Source organism: Pteropus medius, unplaced genomic scaffold, assembly GCF_902729225.1.
Source record: "Pteropus medius unplaced genomic scaffold, Ma_sr-lr_union100, whole genome shotgun sequence".
NCBI lineage: Eukaryota > Metazoa > Chordata > Mammalia > Chiroptera > Pteropodidae > Pteropus > Pteropus medius.
In genome coordinates, this window is record NW_024342474.1 from 5,101,977 (window position 1) to 5,128,170 (window position 26,194).

Below are 26,194 nucleotides of genomic sequence, written 5' to 3' on the forward strand. Positions count from 1 at the left end.
TCAAAGTTCATCAGCTGATGAATAGACAAATTAAATGTGGTATATCCATACAGTGGAATATTCTACCATAAAAAGGAATGGAATATTGATGCATGCGACAACATACATGAATATCAAAAACATCCTAAGTGGAAGAAATCAGAGATAAAAGGCCATATATTATATGATCTTATTTATACAATATATCCAGAATAGGCAAATACTTAGATACAGAAAATAGATTAATGGTTGCCAGAAGTGAGAGGCGGGGAGAATGAGGTACAGGGTTTTTTTGGAGGGTGATGAAAATATTCTAGAATTAAAAGTGATGGTCATTGCACAACTTTGTGAATATACTAAAGAGCACTGAATTAAACACTTTAAAAGTGTAAATTTATGGTATGTGAATTATATTTCAATAAAATTTTTAAATGTACTGTACAGAGAGAACTAACAAAAAGTATAATACTTTATCAGTTCGAAGGCTCTTTTATTTCAAATAAGGATTAATGAAAAGAATTTTTTAAAAATCACTACTGTATTTCCCAAACTGAGAGAATTGTAAGGATCTTATATGGCTCATTTGTACCTGCAATATTGACTGTCTCCCCTTATAATATTTAGGTAACTTCTGTTAATCATCAGCATGTTTTAAAGCTCAATCAACCAATGTTTTTGTTATGCTCAAAATATCTAGTAAGGATACTAACTATAAATTAAAATACATAACCATTAGTTTGGGTTCTGAGGGCAAAATACCTAACTATGCACAATCGAATAATTTCCTGATTTTAATAGGATTAAGAGGAGTGAATATTGCAGTTTTTAGCTTTGTATGTGACTCTCTTCCCTCATTATAAGATATTTTAAAAATACAGTTCAGTCTTTTTGATATATGATCCCAATAATATTATTAGTGTATGTTTCTAATAAGCTTTTTTTAAATTAGTAGTCAGCCAGTTGGTATTTGTACTCAAGTGTGTGTGTATTTTAATACCTGTGAATAGATGAACCAAATAATACCAAGTAGAGCAAAGACAGCCTTAAATACAAAACCGTGTACTATACTTTTAAACCTAAATGTGATAATACTGTTTTTATATTTAGAATATAAAAAAGAATTTAGGCTGATATATCAGATAAGTCTAGGTTCAAATTGTGGCCATGTCATTTATTTTCTGTGTGTTCTTTGTCATGTTATTAGCCATTCTAAGCTTTGATTTCCTCTTCTGTCAATTACATACAGTAATACTACATGTGGTTACTGTGGGAACATAGTAGATAATACAAATAAAGCTCTTACTACAATGAGGGGGGCTCCCTAATTTTTGCTGTCATTATTATTGTAATAATGATTACCATCTTATTCTCAGCTGCTTTTAAGTAGTTAATATTACACTGTTTCATAAGTTTAATACCATTTTACTCTCTTTCTTATTAAGAGCCACAGGGTCTAGAATTCACCTTGATTTCTTCAGAACTCTTGATTTCTTCTGATCTTGCTGGAACAATTTTCTGTTTTGGAAAATCTGAATCAGTTCTCTTTTTTCAGATGTTCTTTATTTTATCGTAATTAAATACATTAAAGAATGTATTTATTACAAATTAATGGTTAATGGACAGTCTCTTGAATGTGTAGTTCAGCAACTTGACTAAGACTCTCTTGAATCACTGGCAATATATGTTAATTCAGGTATCATTACAGTAGTAATTTTAGTAATTTTGCTATGGCTGCAGATGATTTATTTTTCTTCGGTTTTGCATTCATAGTATTGAAAGAAGTTTAGTTTTATAGATTTTATTTAGTTTAGGATTGGGCCAAGTATTTTTGTAACTGGAATTTCATGTTTGTTATTAGTTTAATCATTTATACTAATAACTTTAATTAAAAATACTGTTTTTTTTTAAAAATAAATGGTAATGTCCATCCTAGGTGAGAAAATATAATTTTTTGTTCATTTGAATATTGTTTCTTTTCTATTTGTATTTCCAAGAAATATTTTACCTTTAAAAATCAAGTGTTTTATTTATTTATTTTTTAGCGTACCTCCAGATAACCTCTCTATTCAAGAATTTCAAAGAAATGAAAGTATTGATGTTGAGGTGAGGAAACTAAAAACATTTTCCTTTGACCATTTGTGCAAACCACCTAATAGAAATGTTGAAACTAAAATGCTAAAAGAATAAAGTGGATAGGTTAAGCTCGAACTTAAATGCATTAAATCTCATAAAGGTTAAAGCATTGACATTTTAAAAATGACTTCGTTATATTTGTTAGCTGTGTGCCATGTGTATCTTTTCTAGATACTTAGTTGTGTCCATTTAATAATTTTAAACAGCAGTCGATTCAGTAAAATAAATCCATTAATCAGCAAGCTTGTATTTGAGAGCTTACTCTACAGTTTGATGATTTAAATCAGATGTTTATAATTCAAATTTGTCAATGAATTGTTTAGATGTTTTCATTTTTAACCAGCCATAGTTACAGCCTCTAGAATTCTTGAAACAAATAATGAGTGTTTTTTAAAGAATATATTTTGTTGACTATGAATGGAGTTTAAAGAAGTTGTTCTTGAGTATGAATTTTTTTTGTTGTCGTTGAGGGAATCATTGTTTTCATTTTTTTTTAAGTGTGATTGGGCAACTTTTAAGTAAATAAAATGAAATAAATTTATAGTGTGCATAAAAAAACATGGGCATGATCATATAAACACAAAATGTTGCCTTTTGTCCCATTACTATATTAAAATTCTTGTAAACTTTTCTTTTTCTTCAAAAGGCAAAATAACACATTATATGTTAGAAATAAGCTATTAAAAAGTGAATATAACTTTTGCCATATTTTATACCTCATTTTTATGGTTCTAAAAGATTATTTAGATCTTATCTTGTTTTGGATATTTTTCATATGCTGATAAATTCATGGATAAATTTCATATGCTGACTTTTTCTCTAGAGCACTATTTGCATATACCATGTTGAAGATCAACATTTACTAAAATTGTTGCATAGTAAACAGTTTATACTATTGACTACTTTGTGATAAAGCTATTTACTAAGACAGAGGGGGAAAACAGACTAGTCATCCTCTATATTGACATTAAATGTTTGTGTACTTCTCTTAAGGAAGATTCTTTAACTGATTTTTTTAAGAAGAAAATTTAAATTTTACTTTAGAAATTATCACTTGAGTCAGTCTTTTTCAGGAAAAAGATGTATTTGAATTTGCCTCTTTTGTTTTAGGTAGTTCAGCTTATTAGTACTGAGATACTACCCTATGCCAATTTTATTCCTAAGGAATTTGTTGGTCAGATAATGACCATGCTTAACAAGGGCTCAATACATTCTCAGTCATCTTCATTTACAGGTATGTTATTTCAGTGATTAAAAAAAAACTTTTAGTAAGTGTTGAAGTACTTTTTAAGAAGCTGACAGTAGAAATGTTTACTCCTATGATTGTGGTAAATGTAAATGAGAGAATGGCGAGGTAATTTTTAAGACTGATTTAGAACATTAAGTTGTATGAGAGGAAAATATGGTAAATATTTTGTGGACCATGGGTGATGAATTAAATTGCAAAACACTCAAGGAGTCTGCTTAATTCTTGGCAAGCTGACACAAATTACCAGTTTCGTGAAGTCATGGATTATTGGGGGAGATAATGAGTGTGTATTCTGCCACTTAGTAGTTGGTTAATTTGTCTAAGTCTGAGTTTCGTCACCTGTAAATTGAAGATATGAATACCATCCTCTCAGGACTGTAAATTGTAGAATAAATCCATTAAAAACAAAAAGATACCTTAGCATCAATTAAAGGAACTAACATTAGTGAATACCTACTATGTGTAGGGTATTATGCCAGAATGTTAGTCTCATTCCTCACAACATTTCTGTGAGGATAGGTTCTACCATATTACAGAAGGGGAAATGGGTTTAGAAATCTTGAAAAAATTGCTCACAATCTTAAGCCTGGAGGCCAAAATTCATCCTTAAAAAGAACTACATGCTTCTTTTGATTATATTATGCTACCTTATTGGGAGATGATATATGTTGCTTTTTGCTATTATTTCTCTTTTTCTGAATCTGTACTCAAGTGTTAAGTGTAATGGTGGCTTCATAATAGGATTTTTCTGGAGGTGATTAAAAAGTTGTAACTTTGTGTCATGCATATCCTTAATCTCTAGAGTTTACCAGGTTTAATTTGCATTAAACAGAGCTGAAGTTTAAAGAGTATAAATGTGCACAGTTTGACCACTAGATGTCTCTCATATATTGCTTACTTCACAAACTAGTTCTAGCCCAGACAATTTTTAAAACTGATCTGGTAAGGTGCAAATTTCACAAACACGAGGACCTTGGAGAAATACATTTAAAGTTCATTTATCTTAATGTACTCAACTTTTTATTCTTGAGTATATAGGAAAAGTTTAGATACATTTTAATAAAATATACATTAAGAACGATATTTATAATCACTAGTTGTAAATATTCTAGGCTGAATATGGACTATTGGGTTATCACATATACTTTTTAGTAGTTTTCTGATGATCTCTCTTGCCATTTATACTATTAAATGTACCAAGATAAGGAAGGAACATGGATATTCTTCCAATGACTGCCATTGGACACAAACTTCTCAACTTTGAGTTTTCTTTAAACATACATACAAAGCCTTCCTTGCTAAAGAAGACCAATCTATAAACACAGAGATTCCAGTGATCATTTTTTGTCCTCTGCTTTTAAGTATGATTTGATAGCTAAAGCTCACAGATTTTAAGAAAATCCTCCGACATGAAAGAGAAAGACCAAAACAAATAAGAAGGTTGAAAGAAACTTGTAGGAAAGAGATAAGGCACAGTCATAGGAAACATATAAAAGGAAGCACAATTAGTATAATTAGGATGCTCAAAGAGATAAAGGATTTTACATCCATGAAACAGGAAAAATGCTATTGAAAAGGAACAATTAGAACATGAAAGAGCTCATAGAAACTAAAAGAGTGATAGCTGAAATAACAAGATCAATGAACATTTAGAAAAAAACATTAAGGAAATAACCCAGAAAGTAGAGCAAAGACGAAAAAGTGAACAGTATGAGAAGAAAGAAATAAAGTGAATTAAAGAGTCTAACATTTAACAAGAGCTCTTCCAGAAAGAAAGAATAGAGAGAAGCTAGGAGAGGAAATTTTCAAAGAAACAACACAAAGAAATAAATCTCCAGGTTAAAAATGGTCACTCAGGACCCAGAACAGTGAAAGAAAAATGACCCATGATAAGGCATATCAACATGAAATATCAAAACATCTAGGTATAAAGAGAAGATCCTAAAGAGTTTCAGAAAGAAAAGAAAAAAGTTCTACACACAAGAATTATATCAAAATGACTTTGGAATTCTTAGTAGCATCATTGGAAGCTAAAAGACATTGAGGCAGTGATTTCAGAGTTATAAATGGAAAAGATTTTTAAGGAGTTTCACACTAATCTGAGTGTACAACAATAATTCTCAAATGTCAGCATGCATCATAATCAACCCCGAGGGTAAGCTGTTGCAGGGCTGTGCCCCCAGAGTTTCTGATTCAGTAGGTCTGGAGTGAGACATGAGAGCTGCATTTCTAATAAGTTCTCTTGTGATGCTGCTAGGAACCACATTTTGAATACTGCTCTAAAATAATGACATTTACAGAAGTGCAAGGTCTCAAAAATTTTACTTCCTATTCACTCTTTCTCAGTTACAAAGGAATAAACCAAAAAATGGAGAGGGTATGAGATCTAGGAAGTAGGATATAACACAGAGAGATTAAAGACAATTCATACAGTGATGGCAAAGACTAGTTCCAGGGTATATAGTTGGTGGACAGCATTTCTAGAGAGCAACTAGCCCAGCCTGGAGCAGAGGTCAGGTCAGGCTCCAGGAAAGATGTTGCCAAGAGAGAAAAAAAAGAAAGAAAACAACAAGTGGGAGAGAAAGAGAAGGAGGGAGGGAGAGGGAAAAGAAAGAGGTAATTACAAGTTTGACAATGTAGAAAACTATTGAGAGGTATTTTGTAGTGCTGTTGAAGGTTATAAAAAGATCAAGACAAAAATGATGAGTAGAAGTGTTGAGAGTGGACAGTCTAGCCTTGTTTTTGACCTTGCAACAGGGAAAATTGTTTATATATATATATATATATATATATATATATATATATATGCATGCCATTAGCTCTAAGTTTTTCATAATGCCCTTTATCAGTTGAACAATTTCCTGTTTCTAGTGTGCTAAGAGTTATCACCAAAGTGTATTAATTTAACCTTTCATTAATCATAAAAAATTATTTTACAGAAGCAGAGATTGATATTCGTTTGAGAGAAGAATTTTCTAAAATGTGTTTTGAAACATTGCTTCAGTTTTCCTTCAGTAATAAAGTCACAACACCTCAAGAAGGCTACATCTCACGAATGGCACTCTCAGTGCTTTTAAAGCGGTCTCAAGATGTACTGCATCGCTATATAGAGGATGAAAGATTAAGTGGTAAATGCCCTCTTCCAAGGTACGTATTTTAACTTACTAAAGAAGGAAATATGCTATCATAATTATTAATTTAAAAACTCCAAAAAACCAAGTGTTTTCATAAGTGATCTGAATTTAACCTGAGGCTGTTTATAATTTTGTTTATCCTATACAATGTAAATACTCATAAATTTTACTGCTGACATGGTACTGTATTATAGGGTGCTTTTTCAGACTCCTTATGAAGGTTAAATAGTATATGATATATTACCAAATTATCTTTTGAATTTGAAAAACAAAAGTGAATTCTAAAATATATCTTCTCAAGGATTCCTGGGTAAGGACTTAATGGATCTGTATGAGCACATGATTGTGGATCTCTCTAGAGAGAAAATAATAGATAAGTTATACTGTAGGAACTTCCCGGTTTATTTTACAGTCATTTCTAGGTTTCTCTATAAGTCAGCTAGCCATATCTTAGATCTTCTTCCATCCAGTTTGCTTATTTAAGCCCTTATACCTAAACTGATTTGCTTCTCATTTAGCCAGACTATAACAGTGGAAGGGACTCTAGGCCTTTATGCTAAGCAAGGCTAGTCAAAGTTTGAGTATAGATCAGAACTTACCAAAAAATGCAATCATAAGTTGTGGTTATGTGGTTTTTAATGTGCAGTTGAGTGTAAGGCAAAGCAAATGAGACAAAGATAAAATAATATTGACAGACAAAGTTATCAAAGTCAGGAAAGAGGAAAATCACTGTGGGTCCCATCTCATTGGAGAGATAAATCACAGGCCCTAAATCTTTTTGCACATTCTTATTTACTTATAATAAATGTCTGGAGTTGGAATTGCCCTGACAAAAGATATAGTTTTTTAAAAGCTATTGATATGTATTACAAATTGTCAACCAGAGATTTCTATCAGTTTACACTCTCCTAGGAGTATATGAATGTCCTTTTCATCCATTGTTAGCATTTTAAAATTATTTGCCAATTTATCATTTATCTTTTTCAAATTCAATGAATGAAAAATTGCATAGTAGTTTGCTGGGTTTTTTTTTTCTTCTAATTATCAGTTATTAGCCATTGTATTTCTACTTTTAAGATTCACTTTATTTTGAATTTTTAGGACATAAAAATTATACCTTCCCATATTTAGATTTAGATACAAAAACATTCCAAAGACAGTTGTTAATAATATGCTTATCGTCATGATTGAAAATTGATTTAACAAAATTTACCTCTGAAGTATACTTGGAAAAGCAATAATAAAGTTGCTTTGCTTGGAATATTTTTGTTTATTAGATTATAAAATTTAATTTCAGAAAGTAACCTTTCCTTCATTTTTTATGTTTTGTGTTTATTCTGTTGCTTTTAAATTGAGTCTTAATTATAGTTGTGCTATGAAATGTTATATTGTATCATCCTATGTTTGGTGCAGTCGTCATTATATTATTTTCCAAAAAGCTACATTGCAACACAATAAAATACTTCTGTGCTTACAATGAGTGGTTTGAAATAGTATCCTGTCATAGCATTAGGAAAATCTTATCTGTAGAATAACACAGATTCGTGCCAGGAATAGGATTGGGAGTAGAGGATACTATAGAACAGAAAAGCTTCACTTCTGTAGGTAGGAAGAGGGGACTGAAGCTACTCTTGTTGATCCTTTACTCCACATTCATTTATCATTGCTAGCGTCTCCAAATCGTACTACCTTAGGACAGATTTTGAACATGTTATTTGTTGTATTAGAATGTTGAATAAGTACTGTTGTAATTTTAAATGTACTTTTAACAGCATGATAAAATATGTGACAAGAGGTAATAGTATTCTTTACTTCCATTTAAGCTTTGGCAAATCCCTTTTAGTATTAATTAGTTAAAGATTTAAAAAAAATAAGAAACATTTCACGGAGAAGTTTTAAAAGCATTATAAAATGTCTTAATTTTAAGTAGTTATATGAAATATCTTACAAATAAATTGAGATTTGCATGAATAGGTTGCCTCTTCTCCCTTTTTTAAGTTGATAATTTACAGTAAGACTATCTTATTTGCACATTGAAGTACATGTTAATAAAATGATTTTTTTAAATAAGAATTTAAAACTAACATTAACTTTGCATTGTATTTTTTTTTTCCAAAGTATATTTATCTGTATAAACCCAGTAAAAAAAGACACATGCCATATCTTAAAATCTTCATGGAGATAATTTCCCATCTCATTTTAGGCAACAAGTAACAGAAATCATATTTGTTTTAAAAGCGGTCAGTACTCTCATCGATTCACTTAAGAAAACTCAGCCTGAGAATGGTAAGCGCTTAGAAACTCAGTTATTCTATAAACTCAACATTTATTTTCTATTTGTGATGTAATTTTGTATTATTATTCTTAACTGAATTTTTAGAAATATAAGTTATGTTCCTAAATAACTTTCTTTTTTCCAGTCTTTATGACAGCACAGCATCAAATCCATTAAGATGTCAATTAAGTAAAATTAATTTGTAATATTTTATCTTTATGTTAAACAACAGTTTGGCTGACTTTATTTTTTTTAATACTAAATTGGTTTGAATTCAGAGTGTTGTATGGATAATTAATATTTCATATATTTTTTAATACAGAGCATCACTGACTTTTTTGGGTGGGGGGAGGGCTTCCATCTTGCATTTGTATTGATTTACTGTATAGATATAACATTTATAAATAACTTTGAATCATGTTTGTAGCCCTTTCTCATTTGTTTCCCTTTTCTGTTACTCATTCCTATCCAATCCACTCTTTACATTACTTGCCAGAAATGATTTTTCCAAAAGTACATTTGATCATGAATTTTGCCATCCTTTTAAGACAAAACAAAAATATCTTTTTCATTTACCATTGCCTACCAAGTGTGCAGAATACTGTCTGACTCCATTCTATTCATGCTTTATTTCCCACTAGACTTCATTTGTCCTACTCTCCCACCAAACTAAAATTCTCAGTCTACCCAAGTATTCCCAACCCTTTGCTTATTTCATTCTCCTGCCTTCTTCCACCTAGTTTCAAATACTACTCCACTTTTAAGCCTGTTTTTTAATGCTTAAAGGTTAGTGATTTGTCTTTTCATTGAACTTATAACTCTTTTATGTGTACCTTTGTCTTAAAGCACTCTTTTTGTATTAAGTTATACATGTACATGACTCACTCCCTTTAAATTATAAAGTTCTCGAGAAGTTTTTTGGACCATGGTTTGTTCTATTTTGAATCCTGTACAACATTGCTACTCAAAGTGGTTTGTTGGACCAGCCACTGGTCTTAAAAGTTTGTTACTGTTCCAGGACAAGATAAAAAGCTGGCACCAGAATATAAATCAGTTGTGTCATCAAATACACTGGTTCAGCTGACATTTTTATACAACAAGACCTTGTTTAAGAAGGAAGTGTGTTGATATACATTCTGGCACAAGCACCTTAGCAGCCTGGTACTTTAAGCAGCATTACTTTTAATGCCCAAGAAAAAAAGTTTCTAATAAATGAGTCATGGGATATTTATTTGTTCCTGTCAATTATTATATAATTAAATACATATTTTTCTGTTTTCAAAATTTACCCATTGGTACTTTGACCTAGAAAAGGTGAGTATTATATGAAATCTTAAGAGGCAATAGACTTATATTTAGTCAACCCAAAGGGAGGGGTGGAATTTCTAAGAAAAATCCTGGAGCAATATCCTGAATTCATCCCTGAAGTTGAGATTTGAGTTCTCTTAAAATATTCTGGTTGATTTTTCTGAAAGGGAAACCATGCATTGACTTTATAGAGACTGGTGAAATTTTTATTGTATCACAAGATAGAATGTGATTCTTTAAAATATATTTAAGAAAATTCTCTATTTCCCATGTTATTCCTATATTAATATTACCAGTATATTTCAGTGCATGGTACTTGCATTATTTTGTATGATCTTTAGATAACTGTCAAGAATTTAACCAGAATTTGTATAAAGGAAGAATAGGGAAGGAAAATTCAATACCACCACCCCCCCCCCAACTATTTTTAATAAAGCCAATGGGCCATGGATAGGGCATTGTAGTAATTAATGTTAAAAATTGTTTAAGAGAATTTGAATTATGCTTCTAAGTATATGAAGTGAAAATTTAAATTAAATGTAACCATAAATGATGAAAGGTATGATAAGCTTCATTAAGAAATAGAAAAAAAGAAGATATTAGAGAAAGCCAGGCCTTCCCAGCAGAATTACATTGGACTGCACATTGTCAATCCAAAATTAATTCAGGAGGATGGTTACAAGGTTTGGAACCAATGTGTACCCGGCATCTGTTGAGCACATTTGTTATTTGTTTTAGAGTTTTCTAATGGGGAGGAAGCATTTGTTGGACTTATTTTTAGTTTGGGGGAATTTGATTTTTATAATTTTACTTGACCTTTATTTAAAAATTTGAATAGGTAGTAAACATACACATGGTTCAAAAATTTAAAAATATGAAAAGATATACAGGGAAAAGTTTTAAGATGATCTTTCTCATGTTCTCTTATCTGTCCAGTTCTTACCTCACCATAGGTAACCATTTTTATTAGTTTGTGGATATTTCCATTATTTTATTATGTAAATACAAAATGTAAACTCTAACACGCCTCCAGTTTTAACACAAATGAATATGCTCCATATTATGCCTACTGTTCTCAATACTGTTTTTTTCCACTTGATAAAGTATCATGGAGAATCTTCCATATCAATACATACATTTTTTTGTTTTTGTTTTTGATAGTTAAGTCCAAAGTGCCCACTAAGATCTGTGGTGAGTTTTTTAAAAGTATTTTAATTTAAGAAATGTTAGTAGCTTCCCAAGTTTAAGATGTTATCTTAACTAATATATTTTGTATATTTCTGTAATAAACCAAGAATTAGTTTGGTCAATGAACTCTGTATCTGGGTAATCTAGGTAGATTTCAATCTATGCAATTTTTTTGCCCCAATTTTTATTGTGGTAAAATACACATAACAAAATTTACTGTCTTAACTATTTTTAAGTGTACTGTCCAGTGGTATTAAATATATTCATAATATTGTGCAGCTATCACCACCATCTCCATAACTTTCATCTTGTAACTGAAACTCTGTACTCGTTAATAACATTCTATTTCCCACTCCTCCCAGCCCCTGACAGCCACCATTCTTTCTGTCTCTATGATTTTGACTACTTAAACCTCATTAGTTGAATCATACAGTGTCTTTTCATGATTTGCTATTTCACTTAGCATGACATCATCAAGGTTCATTCATATTGTAGCATATTGCAGAATTTCCTTCCTTTTTGAGGCTGAATAATATTCCATTGTGTGTGTGTGTGTGTGTGTGTGTGTGTGTGTGTCGCATTTGCCTTATCTGTTCATCTGTTGGTAGACAGTTGAGTTGCTTCTGTGTTTTAGCTATTGTTAATAATGTTGCTATGAACATGTGTATAGATATCTCTTCGAGACCCTGCTTTCAATTCTTTTGGGTATATGCTAGATTATATGATAATTCTTTTTTTTTTTTTTTTTTTTGAGGAACTACTGTACTATTTTCTATAGCAGCTGTACAGTTTTAAATTTCCACCAGGAGTGAAAAAGAGTTCCAGTTTCTCCACATTCTCACCAACACTTTTTTTTTTTTGATAGTAGCCATTCTAATAAGTATGAGGTACTACTTCATTGTAGTTTTGATTTGCCTTTCCCTAATGATTAGTGATGTTGAGCATCTTTTCATGTGCTTTATTGGTCATTTATATATCTCCTATGGAAGAACATCTATTCAAATCCTTTTTCTAATTTTTGAATTGAATTGTTTTATTCTTGTTGAGGTTTCTGTCTGTACCTCTGTAATCAGAAGAAATGATTAGAGCACAGATCCTTGTATTTGGAGGATAGGGTCCTTTTAGTCTGCCCTAGCCTCCTGTAAGCTGTGTGCAAGCTGCTCCAGGAAGACATGTGCAGCTGCCTACCACATGGCTTAGAGGTGAAGGATGGGTAGCTGCTACTGTACTAAGAGCTGGAATTGGCCAAAATTAACCACAATACACTGTCCAAGTCTTCCTCTAGAAGTTGCAAGCCTTCAATAGGCTCCAGAGTTCCATCCATTATGGTGGCATCAAACAGATTATGCCAGTGCAGTTGTTGTTTAGGTGGGTAAACAGATTTCTGGTGCTTCCTACACTGCCATTTTCCTAGAATCCTTTCTTTGAAATCTTTCATTAGATGATTATTAGAAAGTTTCAGAGAAGACAGCTGTAGCAGACTCTTTAAAATGTCTTAGATCAGTGGCTTTTTGTTTATTCTTAAGTTTCAAAATTCTTTCTACAAGTGAAATCTGTTATGGATTCCCAACATATAAAACAGATAAAAGCAGAACAGCTCTGGCCTGATATTCCTTCCCACATCAATATCCATCAGCCTTATTCCCCTTTTTCTCAACTTTACTCCAAGGAAGTCCCTGTTAGGATGGAGAGGAGATTATATGAACAGTTCAGTATTTCTCAGGATACGTGTACTAAGGAATGAATGTTAATGATGAGTGATGTTAGTCGATATTGAGTGGAAAAAATTCCATAATCAAATTAGCTTTGGAGTCTACGGCCGTGCTACCCTGAATAAGCCCAATCTTGTCTGATCTCAGAAGCTAAACAGGGTTGGGCCTAGTTAGTACTTGGATGGGAGACCACCTAGGAAGACCAGGTGCTGTAGGCGTAAAAAAATAAGGGATTGTAAGCTGACAAGGTCTTTGTAATCTGTGAGGTCAACCAAGGGTTTCCTTGCCGCCCCCCAAAAAAAAGATTAACTTTGGAAACCCTGGATTAGATAAAGTTGACCCTCTTACTACAAGCCTTTAATACGTGTGAATTATGAATCCCCAGAAGGGAAGATAATACATACAACATTTGCCAAACTTACTTGACCATGAATTTTTTTAAAGAGGTGACTTTAAAAACACTAGTTTTAGAAACTCATTCCTTCATTCTATTGCAGAAGTTGAGATAAAAAAGAAAATATATGACTTGATCAGGGACACCCAGCACTACCTTATTTCAGATAAGTTTTTAAGCACTCAGTAAATGGGAGTAAAAAGTAGAATCAGAGCTCCTTAAGCATAATATAGTATTCTTTCTTTTATACTATACTGCATCCCAGACTTGAGAGTTATTCCACAAAGGGTCATATACATATGGTGTCTAAGAGAAATCTATCAGAAGGTTATATTGCATATTATACTCTCAACAAAATGCTCAGTACTTATAGGAAAGTAGAAGTACAATATGTGAAGTCAGAGTATAAGGGAATTATAAACTAATTGGGATATAACACTTTTTACCATTCACCAAATAGCATTCAACTATACTAGTTGATCATGGTAGTGGTGACAAAGGTAGTCATGTTCCCTCTAACTGTAGTTTAAATCTAGTGATATACATTAAAGATTATCAACAGCACAAGAGAAGAGTGGATCTATGTGTGATCATTTGAAATTAAAATCCATATCAAGGACATTACTAGGAAAATCATTTAAGATATTTATATTTTGGCATATAAAAATTTAATTGCTTTCTAATTGTTCTTGAAATGTACACTGCATTCCCTGAGAATTATTCCAAAAATGACAAAGGTTTGAATTATTCTAAGTTTCTTGAGCTAGCTTCCAAGGCCTTCACAAATTGAAATATCATTTAAAATGTATTTTATCAAAATGTATTTTATCAAATGTATTGGTATTGATGACTCTCTGCACAGTGACCATATATTTTTATCTCATATCTTATGAAATATTGCAGGAAATCTCCCAAAGATTAAAAGAACAAAAAGTACAAGTTATGGAATCTCCATATTTTGGAATTTTTTCTTTGCATTGTATTTAAAGGATTGTGTTTATGTTAATTGGATAATCTCTGCTATTTAAATCCACCCTGTTTTGAGGTTTTATACTTTTTGCATTACAGTTGATGGAAATACCTGGGCACAAGTTATTGCCTTATACCCAACTTTAGTAGAATGCATCACCTGCTCATCTTCAGAAGTCTGCTCTGCACTTAAAGAGGCATTAGTTCCTTTTAAGGATTTCATGCAGCCACCAGCATCCAAAGTTCAGAATGGAGAATCTTGACCAACTACAATAAATTATAAAGAAGAAAGATATCTAAAGAATGTTTGCTCCTCAGCGAGTCTTCTGTGAAAAGGACATTTCTTATTATAAATAATTCTTGGCAGCTGTTGTTGGCCTTTAAATTGTACTTACCCGAGTTAAGTAATTCATATTACAATCTTACATGTCCACAAAGCCTCCTGAATGAGTAGCAGTATAAGCCTTGAATAAGTTAAACTGGTGGGAGAGGTTGTTAATACTACAACATACCTGCTACCATATCTTCAATCGGTGATTTAAAAGTGAGCTTATGTACAGTTTGTGGTGCGTGTGTTAATGATGTACTTTTTAAAAAGAAAGAAAAGATATTTCCTTCAGTCAGATTTATTAGGCTGGTGTTTCTGCGCCCTTTTTCAACTACAAAAGTATACTAAAATTTTATGCAAGATGGTACTGTAACATTCCATGTTATCTATAACCAGCCTTTGTAAACAAAGGGAACTGATACACTTGTATGTATAATAAATGGTACAGTTCTGTATAAAATAGTTGCATTTATTATTTAAATTTTTAAAATACTGATAATGTTAAATGCTTGATGATATATTTATTATTAATACAAAATTATTTGCTTACATTTTTACTTATAATTTGCCTTCTTAAGTGGCAGATATGCTCACCTTATGATTGTGCACTTAGTTTAACGCTTGTTTTAAATGTGGTTACTAGTGACTATTAAACATCTGACCAGAAAGGTCATATAAACACAGCAGCAAATAGTTTATGATTTGCTGATTTTGCAACTTTGAAGTATGGGTTATTAACTTAATACATTGAGATATATTGTAGCTCTATGACTCCATCATACCTCATTTCTTTAATACCTTTCCCAGCTTTCACATAAGTCTGTCTGTTTTTATATTTGCTGTCTAGATTTTAAAGACTTTCATATTTTATATTTCTACTGATTTTTTTTCCCCATTGACTAACATTTATCACTGTCTTTGAATTATGACCCAGGCAAGATGATTTCAGATTTCCTAAACTTTTGCCTGCAAAATTTCGTTCTTTTCAGTGCTTCATTTTGTAATTCCTTCTCAAGAAGAAAAATAACTATGCTAACTCACAGAACATGTGTGTGTATTTTATTGAAGTATATTTTTGAAGATAGTGAAGCAGTTAGAGTATAGTAAACTTTCTATCACGGAGTAAAATGTTAATTTTGTTTCCTATCCTAGTGAAGAAGAAAAGTGCTCCTAAGTACATTAACTTAACTGTTCTTTTTTAAAAAAACTAATTGACCTAACTCACTGTAATTTTTATTTTATGAATTATGCTATTATATTTTTCTTCTAAGTTTTCATAATCATTATATGAAGACTCATGGATGTTTAAAAACTAATTATTCATAAGAAATCATAGTGGTCTCAGTATTATTTTAGTGTGCTGAAGGCCTTTGACTTTAATAGAATTTATAAATTTCAGCCACTTCAGAATAATTATAAAATTATGAGAAGACATTAGAATTGAGTCATGAATGAGATAAAATTTTGAGACTATTGTAATTGTGCAATTATTTAATTTGCACAATTATCTGTAATCATGTGGTAAGATCTTTTTTTGAGGGGATATTTTTTTACATGAATTAATGAATATTTTATAATTTCACCTAAAATTAAGGTAAAATAAGGCATTTCCTAGATTCTATCTTTAGTATTTTCTTTAAAAAGTTGTAAAAAAATGGTTCAAGCTGTATATTAATTTTATTTTCTATATTTGGATATGTTAAGTTGGGGATTAGAAAAATCCATATATCACCGATAAGTATAGAAATAGGATAACAAGGGTAGTATACCAGTTCAGTAACATGTTAAAAATATTGCCATGAATTTACATGAAGTAAACTTATGTCTATTCTTGAGAAATAACAGATCAATTACAATTAGAATAATTATTCTCTAGTGAAAGTTAAATATGTGTCAGAGGTATGTTATATATATTTATATAAACCAAGTGGTTTTGACTAATACTGTATTAACTTTCAATACCAAGACCATATCCTACATATCAAAATATAAATGTGGCAAATCTGTAAATACCATATCATGTGGTAATTAGTACCAATCTTAGTGACAAGCAAAGTGGCCCACCCCCTTGGTGTACGTATAATTTGACTGGTTTTTCCTCCAGAATATCTCCCCACAACCGCAGGAGTCAATTTATTCCCTTGAGTCAAACATTCTTCTAGGCTACATTTTCTAAAATATCCTGATCCCTGGGAGGTTAACACATTTCCCTTGTCTTGTTCTTATGAATTAGGTTCTTCAGTGACTGGAAAAACTGGGCTGTGTGAGATTACTACATGCTGGGAGATTCAAAAGAGAAACTTTCAAAACTAAGATAATTTTACAGGACAATTAAGACTGTGACTAGTCCTTGAAACAGTAGTAAAATGTCCTTTGGGATACATATTATAATTATAATGAGGTTTAAGCCTCACATAATCACTTTTCATCATTGACATTGCCTGTCTTATATAGATTGCTGGACAACAGACGTATGCCAACAATTGGATTAAACTCCTTTTCTGACTTTTTTTTCCATTATAAAGGAAACAAACTAATTTTCAACTTGAATAGCTTACTTTTTAGTTTCCTATAATGCTACCACTGCCAAAAGGAAGAGAATAAGTCATTTTGTAGTGTATTTAGTATTTCTTTATAACTAGTGTTAAAGTTTTATTAGTTTTACCGTATTCATTCATGAGTAATATTTATTTATTAGGAACCTGTTAGATGCCAAAAGAAAAAGAAAATGCATAATGGTCTGCCTTAGAACCACTTTTATTTGCTTTCATTTTTAATTTTATTATTTTAACAGCTATGTTGTTTTTTACCTGTTTTTCTCCTATATGATTGTTGATTCCACTCTTTCTTGCTATATTCCTTAAATTACATGTAGCACCAGAAAGAAGAGATGAACAATTCAGCATATATATTTTATTCTGAAGAATAGCAATTAAATTAATTCTATAGCAGGTTAACAACAACTGGATTATTTGCCCTTTCTCAGTATAACCTTAGAGTATTTTGTTCATTGTCATAATTTGGTACCACTAATCCCAGGTAACCATATGGCCAAAGGGTCAGATAAGAAACTGAGGATGAAATAGCATAAATTATTGAACAGTGTTAGAAAACAACTCAAAAGTGTTAATGAGGTTGTCATTACACTTGTGTTAATGAAAGACAGTGTAGTTATTACATAATGACTAACATATTCTCAAATGTAGAATAATTCAGTTGGGCAGCTAACTCATCAAGAGACCAACTGCTGTATGTAGGTAAAATCTGTCTAGCGAAGGCAGAATACTTTCAGGAACTCAACTACCTGTGATTGCTATAGATATTAATACTGGAGCTTTAGAAGCCCTTGTAATGAATCAGTGTCCAGGCCAATAATATTGTGAATTACTGTTTTTTGGTTTTTGTTTTTTTTTTTTAATAGAAAACTACCACAGATGTGGACAAAAATGGTCTCATGAAATCATTGTCAGCAGCTCAGTATGTTCTTTAGATTGCTATTTAACAGGTTGGCATTTTAGCAGATATGCTTATCTTGTGTAAGGTACCACCTTTTACTGTGATTGGTGGTGTTGGGTTGTATTTATCTACATTATTAGAACGAACTTTGCTGTTTTATTTAAACGCCTACAGCACCTGGTATTCCTAGGTGGTCTCCCATCCAAATACTAACCAGGCCCAAACCTACTTAGCTTCCAAGATCAGACAAGATAGGGCACGTTCAGGGTGGCATGGTCGTAGTGCTGTTTCTTTTAAATTATCCTTCATAGAGTGAATGAATGGGAGTTCATACCACAAGAATTGCTTTCAATTTGAATGAAAAATTTCTATACATTGGGAAAGAAAATTCTAATATCTTTGTATCTTGATTTATATAAAACTATTTCAGAGGAGTTAAATATCAATTTCTTGTAAATCTAGTAATTTTGAATGCACTGGCAGTGTTGGCTCTCTTTAAAGGAGCATGCAATGAGTCCTACTGAGAATATAAATACCCTTAGTAATCTTGATTAATTGTGAGGCAATGAGGAGTAGAGTCTCTTTCTGCCTCTTATTTCAGTTATATTAACTTTTCAAAGCCTTTGTTTTCTAATCTTTAAAAAGAAGATGATAACCAATGAGTTCTCACTAATTCCTTAGAGAAAAAAATTACATAGTTTGAATTTAGAGTTGATTTCATGACATTCTTAAGGGAACTGTTCAAGCGTTTGATAAATTTAATAAGATATCCTAATTGAGACCTTCGACTATACATTTTTCTCAGTTTCTTCTTTTTTTTGAAATTCGATGTTTACCTTATTTTTTTATACTTTCCCTAAATTTTCTCTTTTTCTCCTTTCATTCCTCTTTTATTTTCTGCTGCTTCTCTTCCAGCTCTTTCTCTAATTTCACCTATACCTTATTCAAAAGAAGCAGAGATGTTAGTGATAGAACCACTTGCTAACTGTCTTTCTATTAAATGAGACTTTGGAAATACCTTCTACTTTGGCCAACATTGCTTTTTTTCAAAGGTCAAGTCCCCCTTTCGTTTCAAAATAGCTGAACAAGTCGAATTTGTGCATAGAGTTCCTACTATACGAATCCACAGAATTCAGCAACCAGTATGCTCACAAAATGAGATTGCTATAAATATGAATTTAGCACCTAACTTGGAATAATCATGTCTTTTCTGTTATGTGATAGATTATACCGCTTTTCTCAAAAGGAAGTCTTTAAAATGTGTTTGTATTATTTTTTTTACTTTGTCTTTTTTTGGGGGGGGTGGCTTTTTGTTTTTGAAGGCAGATGTTTTGAGCTATTTTAGGTTTATGTTATCTAAATATTATTTATTGATTTATAATAATATTTGTACTGCCTACTTATAAGGAGCATATTGCTCATGTTTTTTAGCTGTTTCTGCTTTTCCATTGTAAAGAAGTATTCTTTTGACAGAAGACCTATAATGTTATAATGCTCATATCCAGGTCTTCCTAAGATGATGTATTTGGTATCCATGTGCTTGGTCCTTACAGTGATACAGAGGTCAGTTGAAACATTCCTAATTACATTGTGGGATTGATTCTAGCCCCTCAGGTAAAAAAAAAGAAAATTATTTATCTTTTAATTTTGATATTATTTTCAGTTGATACAAATTTAGTTACATTAAGTTTTATTTTAAACTGGCATTCAATAAATTGTGCAAATAGGAAAGATCTCTGAAACCATGCATTATTTGGAAAACTATTGCAGTATAATAACGACTGCTTCTTTTTGTGAAGTATACTATATAGGAGAAAAACTCCAAAGCTATATAGTATTGCAGTTTTATTCTTTATATCCAAAAAAATATAATAAAATATTAGACTTGAGACCCAACTGTGCAAATTGCATTTGCTTTCCAGCTTTTACTACCTCTGTGTCATAATTTTAACACATAACATACAACTCCTGTCTCTTAAGGCAGTTACCATATGGTGTTTATGTCAGACTGGATATATTTATCTAATTTTGTGAGTTTCTTTTTTAGGTCCCAACACAGTTCTTGAAAGTAATACTGCTGTTGTTAAACTTTCTCCTTACAATTTTTATGTTGTTGAGATGTATCAGTTACATATTATAATCATGAAAGTCTCTTGGACTCAGACTCAAATTTTCTTTGTGGCCAGGAAAGATTTTTCACAAAAACTACGTAGTTATAGCTGTGACTGTTTAGATCTTTAATTTGCTTTACAGTTACCACTCACCTTGACTCTAGGTTTTTAATTGTTCCAGCAGTGCTAGTTTTCTCGGTATAACTTAAAAGCATAACCACTTTGAGAATATACTTTCAGATATGATAGGTGATTCACTTTTTCTCTAATAGACTTTGTTTGCTTTCTCATCCCCACTAGGTTCAACACATTAGTGACACCCTACATCATTGCCTCTGTTTAAAAGACTTCATAAGTAATAATTTAAATATGTTTAGGATGGCTTACACGTGTGGTCAATTTGGGAAAACTTTATAAGAGTATAACAAAGTGTGTTTTTGAGAGCTGTGTTGAAACTTAATATATAAAATTAAAAAATAAAAGAATATAGTCAAAAGGAAATTACGAAATATCTTAGCAGTTTTGAAGGAAAGCAGATTTAGGACTTTGTTTAAAAATTCTAGGTCAAGGAAAAAAAAACAATCCTCATATGGATTAGACTCTTAATCATTTGTTTTACAAGCATTCCTATTTTTAATTTAGCGTGGCTAATTTTGAGACTACCTATAGCAATGCTAGACCATCCCTCCACCTCTCAAAGAAAAATAGTTTGTTTTAAAGTTTCTTTTTTGAGAGACCGAATTGTGTAAAAATGTATAATACCGAAAAATTCCTGCTTAATATGTATAGGTGTAGTTATAATAATTTTCCTAATTTCTAATTTTAATCATAATTTCTGGAGTACCTAGTGTCAGCCAGGGCTTTACCTATGTTATTCCTATAAAGAATAATAATTCTCACAGCAATCCTGAAAGGAAGGTATTATTATACCCAGTTTACAGAGGAGGAAGTCAGGGTTTAGAGGTTGAAGTGACTTGCCTAGAGTCACATAGCTAAAGTCTGTGAATTAGCATGTCTTACTTCAAAAGCAGTTTTCGCCACTGCAACATGTTAGTGTCATATTTTACAAAAAAGATTCCCACTCCATTAAAATCCAAGCCTTACTAAAATAAAGTGAAAATACTTTTTACACAAGTACTCTTTCCATGAATAGGCATTGGGACAAATACACATACCAAAGAACTTCAAATACTGTGGAAAAAAAAGTTTTGTCTATGACTATGACCTCCAGAGCTGCATTGTGTTTTTATTAATCCAAGACAGTTTGAAATAGTTTACTGATTTGTAGTTTGTTATAAGAGGTTATATTATAAGCAATAGCATAATAGTTAAGAGCCCAGTCTTGAGCCAGACTTCCTAAATTCAAATTCCAGCTCTGTTATTTACTAGATGTGTGACCTGGGGCAAAATTAGTTCACCTGTTTTGGTTTCCTCACGTAAAATGGAGTTAGTAGTGTTTAACTCAGAGTTCTTTATTAGGACTTAAAAAGGAGTGTTACAAAGCATTGGCCCTGGCACATGGTTATTGCTGGGTGGGCGTTACATAAATAAAATGTTTTGCCTTTTACTGGACAAGCACTGCATATTAAGAATCTACTATGTACTCAACTGTGTCTTTGCTGTATGTGGAAGAAGTCATTAGAGGCTCTTAGGTTTTTATAGCTAGTTGAATAAACCACATACATGAAATAATACTAAATTCAAGACTATATAATTAAGTACTCATGTCGACATTTTAGCTCCTTTTATGTGTTAGGCATTGGGTTAGTCTCTACCCTCATGGAGTTTACAGTTTTTCAAGGAATATAGACCTTAAATGTGCAAAGTACTGTGGAAGACAAGTACAGAATAATAAGGGATCATAAAATAAAAATCCTTAACCTAATCCTCTGCAGTTCAGGTTATTACTATTAGTATTAAGAAGGAAAATCAGTAAAAAAAATGGAAAGGCTCAATGGTGGATACGGAACTTACAATGGGCCTTGATGGCTAGGTAGATTTGGATGGTTCCAAAGGATATCGGAGGGTATTTCAGGTAAAGACAACGTGAGCAAGGCATATCTGAAATATGAGGAAACTGATAGTATATTTTGGTATGTTGTGTGAAACAAAGTTGAGGGTGAGAGATTGAAGCTCATTGATGAAATTCCTTGAAAACCAAGTAGAGTAGTTTAGATTTGAGATGGCAGAAGTTTGGATTTTTTTAGAAGCAAATTATGAAACTAAGGAAGATAAACTTGCCGTTATAAGCAGGATAGAGTGGAGGGATTATAAGTAGGGAAAGCTAACAGAGGAAGCTGTTGCAATTTTCCTGCTGTGAAGTCATGAAGAATTGATTAGATGAGGATGGTCTCATTTGGAAAAGGTGCTTAATTTCTGGATATTATGGGTGGAGGAAAATTTTAAAGAGTTGATAACAGCATATCGTATCTGGATGATGAATACATTGTTGTCAGCACTGTCAAAAAAGATTAATTGTGGAAATGAATCTTTGTACAATTAGTATAATGAGTAAATTTAGTTGGAAACTTTATTGATGTATCTGTATGCTGTAGACTGAACAACTGTTTAAAGACCATTTGAAAATCTGTACTATTGTGACAAGTGTCATTTGCTATAGTGCAGGATAATGTGGTCCACTGTGCAGTGAAGGAGCAGTGAGGGGTGGTGCCCTAGTAACCCAATCATTGTTTATCAGGACAGGGTTGTGTGAATCATAATGAAACTACTAGCGAAGTTCCTGTGGACTTTCTGGTAAGCATCATTCTGATGCATGGTCGAATTTATGCTTTGTCAAATAAAGCATTTAATTACCAGTATCTTCCACTTACACACAAAAATAAATACATATTGTTAATTGGAAATAGTTCAGATTGGACATCCCAGGCAAACTACCTTTAACAGTTGCTTTAAAATGAGAATAAGCATAACATTGAGATCTGCCAGTGGGCATGTTTTTTTTCTCCCTTGAATTTGCATATTATGTATTTTGAAACGTCAGAGAGGATGCTTTTTAATTTGAAAACTTGTTCTTCAAGAAATGGTGTTTCATCACCAATACCATATAGGATAGAAACAAAAAAAAATAGTTATGTAATCTTTAATTTGCAACAAGTTTCTTAGCCGAGAGTATGTTATTAAAAATTTTATTGTGTTGGTTTAAGGGGGAAAACCTTACTTTTCCAAAAAGGGAAATAAATACCCATGGATGCCCCTTATGCGTTGTTGCCGCATTTCGAAGTCTGGACCTTAGCCCTATGGCTTCCATAAAAAAAAGTCTCTGCACACAGTCAGTCCCAAGTTTGAACTCTCTCCAATTCCTCCATTCCTTCCTTTTGTTGTATGTAGTGTGGGTGTACAGGAGAATGATGACTAATAGGATTTGCCAGATTTAGCAGATAAAAACAGGACGTCCAGTTAAATTTGAAGTTCAGATAACTGGGGTTTTTTAGTGAGGTACTAAAAATTATTCGTTGATCTGAAATTCGAACTTAACTCGACGTTCTGTATTTTATCTGACAAGCCCTGTTTACTTTTTCTTTAAAACGATTTGTAAACTTACTCCAAAAAATTCCTAAATGGGAGAAAAAAGTAACTCGTCTGGGCCGGCAGCAGACAAGACTCAGGGAAGGCGGCCCTTCTCCCAAACTTGGCCTTACAAAAAAACCAGAAAACCCACAAGTCCCGGGAGCCTGCGCATTAAAGCGAGCTGTGCAGCAGCTTTCCCGCCGGTTTTCTGCGGAATGTAGCTCGGTGGCCACGCTGGGGGGTGGAGTGCAAATGGCTGTGTCCTAGCCGAATAGGAAAGGAGGTGCCGGAAACTTTAAACCCCAGACAGACTACAACGTGTCTACTTAGACGGCGGTGAGTGCCGCCATTTTCTTTGCGGGCAAAGACCGGGAGAAGTAAAGGGCTCCACTTTGCTCCGTTAAGCGGATTGGGAGTCACAGCCCGCGGCCTCACCACCTTGGTGACGTGTTATCGATTCTCCCCCTCCGTTTGGGGGCCGATTTCTAGTGACTCGTTGAAGCTTGCCAAGGCGGGGAAAGCGGACGCCGCCTCTGTCCCGGATGTAAGATGGCGGCGCTGGGGGGGCGGCCTGGCGGGGCAGTCACGTGTTGGGGAGTAGCGCGCGAGCCTCCTTAAGTGATCTCTATGGTTCGTCCGGGCGCACAGGAGCAGCGGAGCGCGAAACGGGTTGTGTGTCCTCGCGCGCGCGGAGCTGCCGCCGCAGCTACTCATCCCGCCGCCCGGTCCGATTTCAGTTTTCCGGGGTTTTTGTTTTATTCTCGCCTCCTGCAGAGGTGTACCGGATTGCCCTGCAGGGTCCTGGGGAACATGTGGCTGGGGACACCTGGACTGTGCCTGCGTTTCTTATCGCAGCGCCGGAGCCGGTGTCCGCCTTCGGGAAGCGCCCCGGTCGTTCATCCGCGCGAAGAGCCGACCCGGCGGCGTTGTGGGGCGCGGGGCGCCCGTGGGGGCCCGGCCGCGCCCAGCCCCCACCGCCGGCCCGGGGCGGGGAGGGGCGCGGACGGCGCAGCCCGGAGACGTGGCGGGAGCACGGCGGAAACGGCCCGCAGCTCCTGGCGGGCGGCCGGGGAGCGCGGGAGCGCCGCTCGCTGCCTCTCGGGGCCGGTCTGGATCCAGCTGGCGCCTGGCTGCGCTTTTTCCGCCCATTTCCTGCTTTCGAGCGGCCGAGGGAACGAGCTTCTCTTAGGGCAGAGGAGGGAGCGGCTGCCTCCGCCAGGACCCCGCCTCACGTCTTCTCCTTCCAGAGCGGGCGGTTACGTGGAGAACCCCCGATCCGGCCTGTGACCTCAGGGGCTGCCGGGGCGCGGCGCTAGGCGGGGTCTCCGGGCGGGCGCGGGGCGGCGGGCAAGGGCAGGGGCGCCGGGCGGACGTCGGCGGCGGAGGAAGGATGGAGGAGCGCCGGAGCCGTGTCACTCAACCTCAGCGTGGTCCGGCGCCTCCCCGACACCATGGCCCTGGCTGAGGTAGTAGTTTGTGCTGTTGGTCGGGTTGTGACATTGCCCGCTGTGGAGATAACTGCGCAAGCTACTGCCTTGCTAGTGCTGGTGATGCTCAGCGCCGCGGAGGACAATGGCTGGGAATCCCCTTTGTTTTCCGGGGCGCGGGGACAGCCCGCTGAGCCCCTGCGCCCGGCCGCCGCGGCCACCAGGGAAACCGTTTAACATTTTCCCGGAGGGAGGAAGGAATTGCGGGGAGAGGGGTGGACGGGGACGTTTTAAAAACGGGAGAAAGAGCTAAGCCGTTGAGTTCGCTTTTTACTCTTGAAGAAAAGAGTGAAATTGTGTAAGATAATGACACAGACAACTTTTCCACTCTAATTTTAACTCTTCTTTCAGTAGGGGATGCAGGATTTCGTTTGTACCTGTTTTAGTTGATGCTTTAGCTGTAGATAGGAGTAGAGCGAACTATCTTGTTCTGAACTGGCGTTGGGGGCAGAATAGTAGACCCGTTAATTATCAAGTTTATGTCTTAAAACATTTTAAGTCTGGCTTTTGATGTTTCCTCGGTAAATTTAAGAGTGTTTAAAAAATGTAAATCTAAAGCAATTTAACTTTTCTATTTAAACTTTGTTTTGCAACTCCTTGAATGAGATTGAATTTATAGTTAAATGCACTAAGATTTTTTTAATGAGGCAAATAAATCGTTTCTACAGTGTGCTGAGTGTTTTTTCTTTTTAGTTTAATTTTGGGGGCTTAAATTCTTTGGTGTGGTGGGGTTTTTTTTGCCTTTGATTCCCATAATAATTTTTAATTTATGTCATTTTATCTATTGATATAAATTAATAGATTGCATTTTAGTATGGACGGAAAGGATCTAGGTAGGAGTTAAAAGTATGAGTTCTGGATACTTTGGTTTTACAATCCAGTAACGTTGAGGTACCATTACTCCAAATAGGAAAATAAAATTTCGATAAAATTTAATTTGGAT

At 34.1% G+C, this 26,194-nt stretch overlaps 2 protein-coding genes and 2 pseudogenes across 6 annotated transcripts in view; 3 read left to right on the forward strand and 1 right to left on the reverse strand.

Moving 5' to 3' along the window:
* The window catches only part of MON2 (MON2 regulator of endosome-to-Golgi trafficking), a 99,080-nt gene extending 83,371 nt beyond the window's left edge, over positions 1-15,709 (forward strand). For 4 of the 5 annotated variants that reach the window (XM_039865876.1, XM_039865879.1, XM_039865877.1 and 1 more), the window contains 5 exons: positions 2,022-2,082; positions 3,223-3,346; positions 6,301-6,508; positions 8,699-8,781; positions 14,441-15,709. In XM_039865876.1, coding sequence (XP_039721810.1) covers positions 2,022-2,082; positions 3,223-3,346; positions 6,301-6,508; positions 8,699-8,781; positions 14,441-14,604 — 640 coding nt within the window. In that variant the 3' untranslated portion in view covers positions 14,605-15,709. Of the gene's footprint in view, positions 1-2,021; positions 2,083-3,222; positions 3,347-6,300; positions 6,509-8,698; positions 8,782-11,239; positions 11,270-12,020; positions 12,077-14,440 lie in introns of those variants that run through there. The other variant, XM_039865878.1, reaches the window with a different exon arrangement.
* LOC120605103 (uncharacterized) lies at positions 13,078-13,196 on the forward strand (annotated as a pseudogene).
* A 2,581-nt stretch (positions 15,710-18,290) lies between the features above and the next one.
* Positions 18,291-18,409, reverse strand: LOC120605121 (uncharacterized; annotated as a pseudogene).
* A 5,405-nt stretch (positions 18,410-23,814) lies between these two features.
* Positions 23,815-25,922, forward strand: LOC120604859 (myosin IC heavy chain-like). The gene is made up of 2 exons (XM_039865585.1): positions 23,815-23,827; positions 24,314-25,922. The coding sequence occupies exons 1-2, from the start codon at positions 23,815-23,817 to the stop codon at positions 25,078-25,080; spliced, it is 780 nt and encodes a 259-aa protein (XP_039721519.1). The 3' UTR covers positions 25,081-25,922.
* The last annotated feature ends 272 nt before the right edge of the window (positions 25,923-26,194 follow it).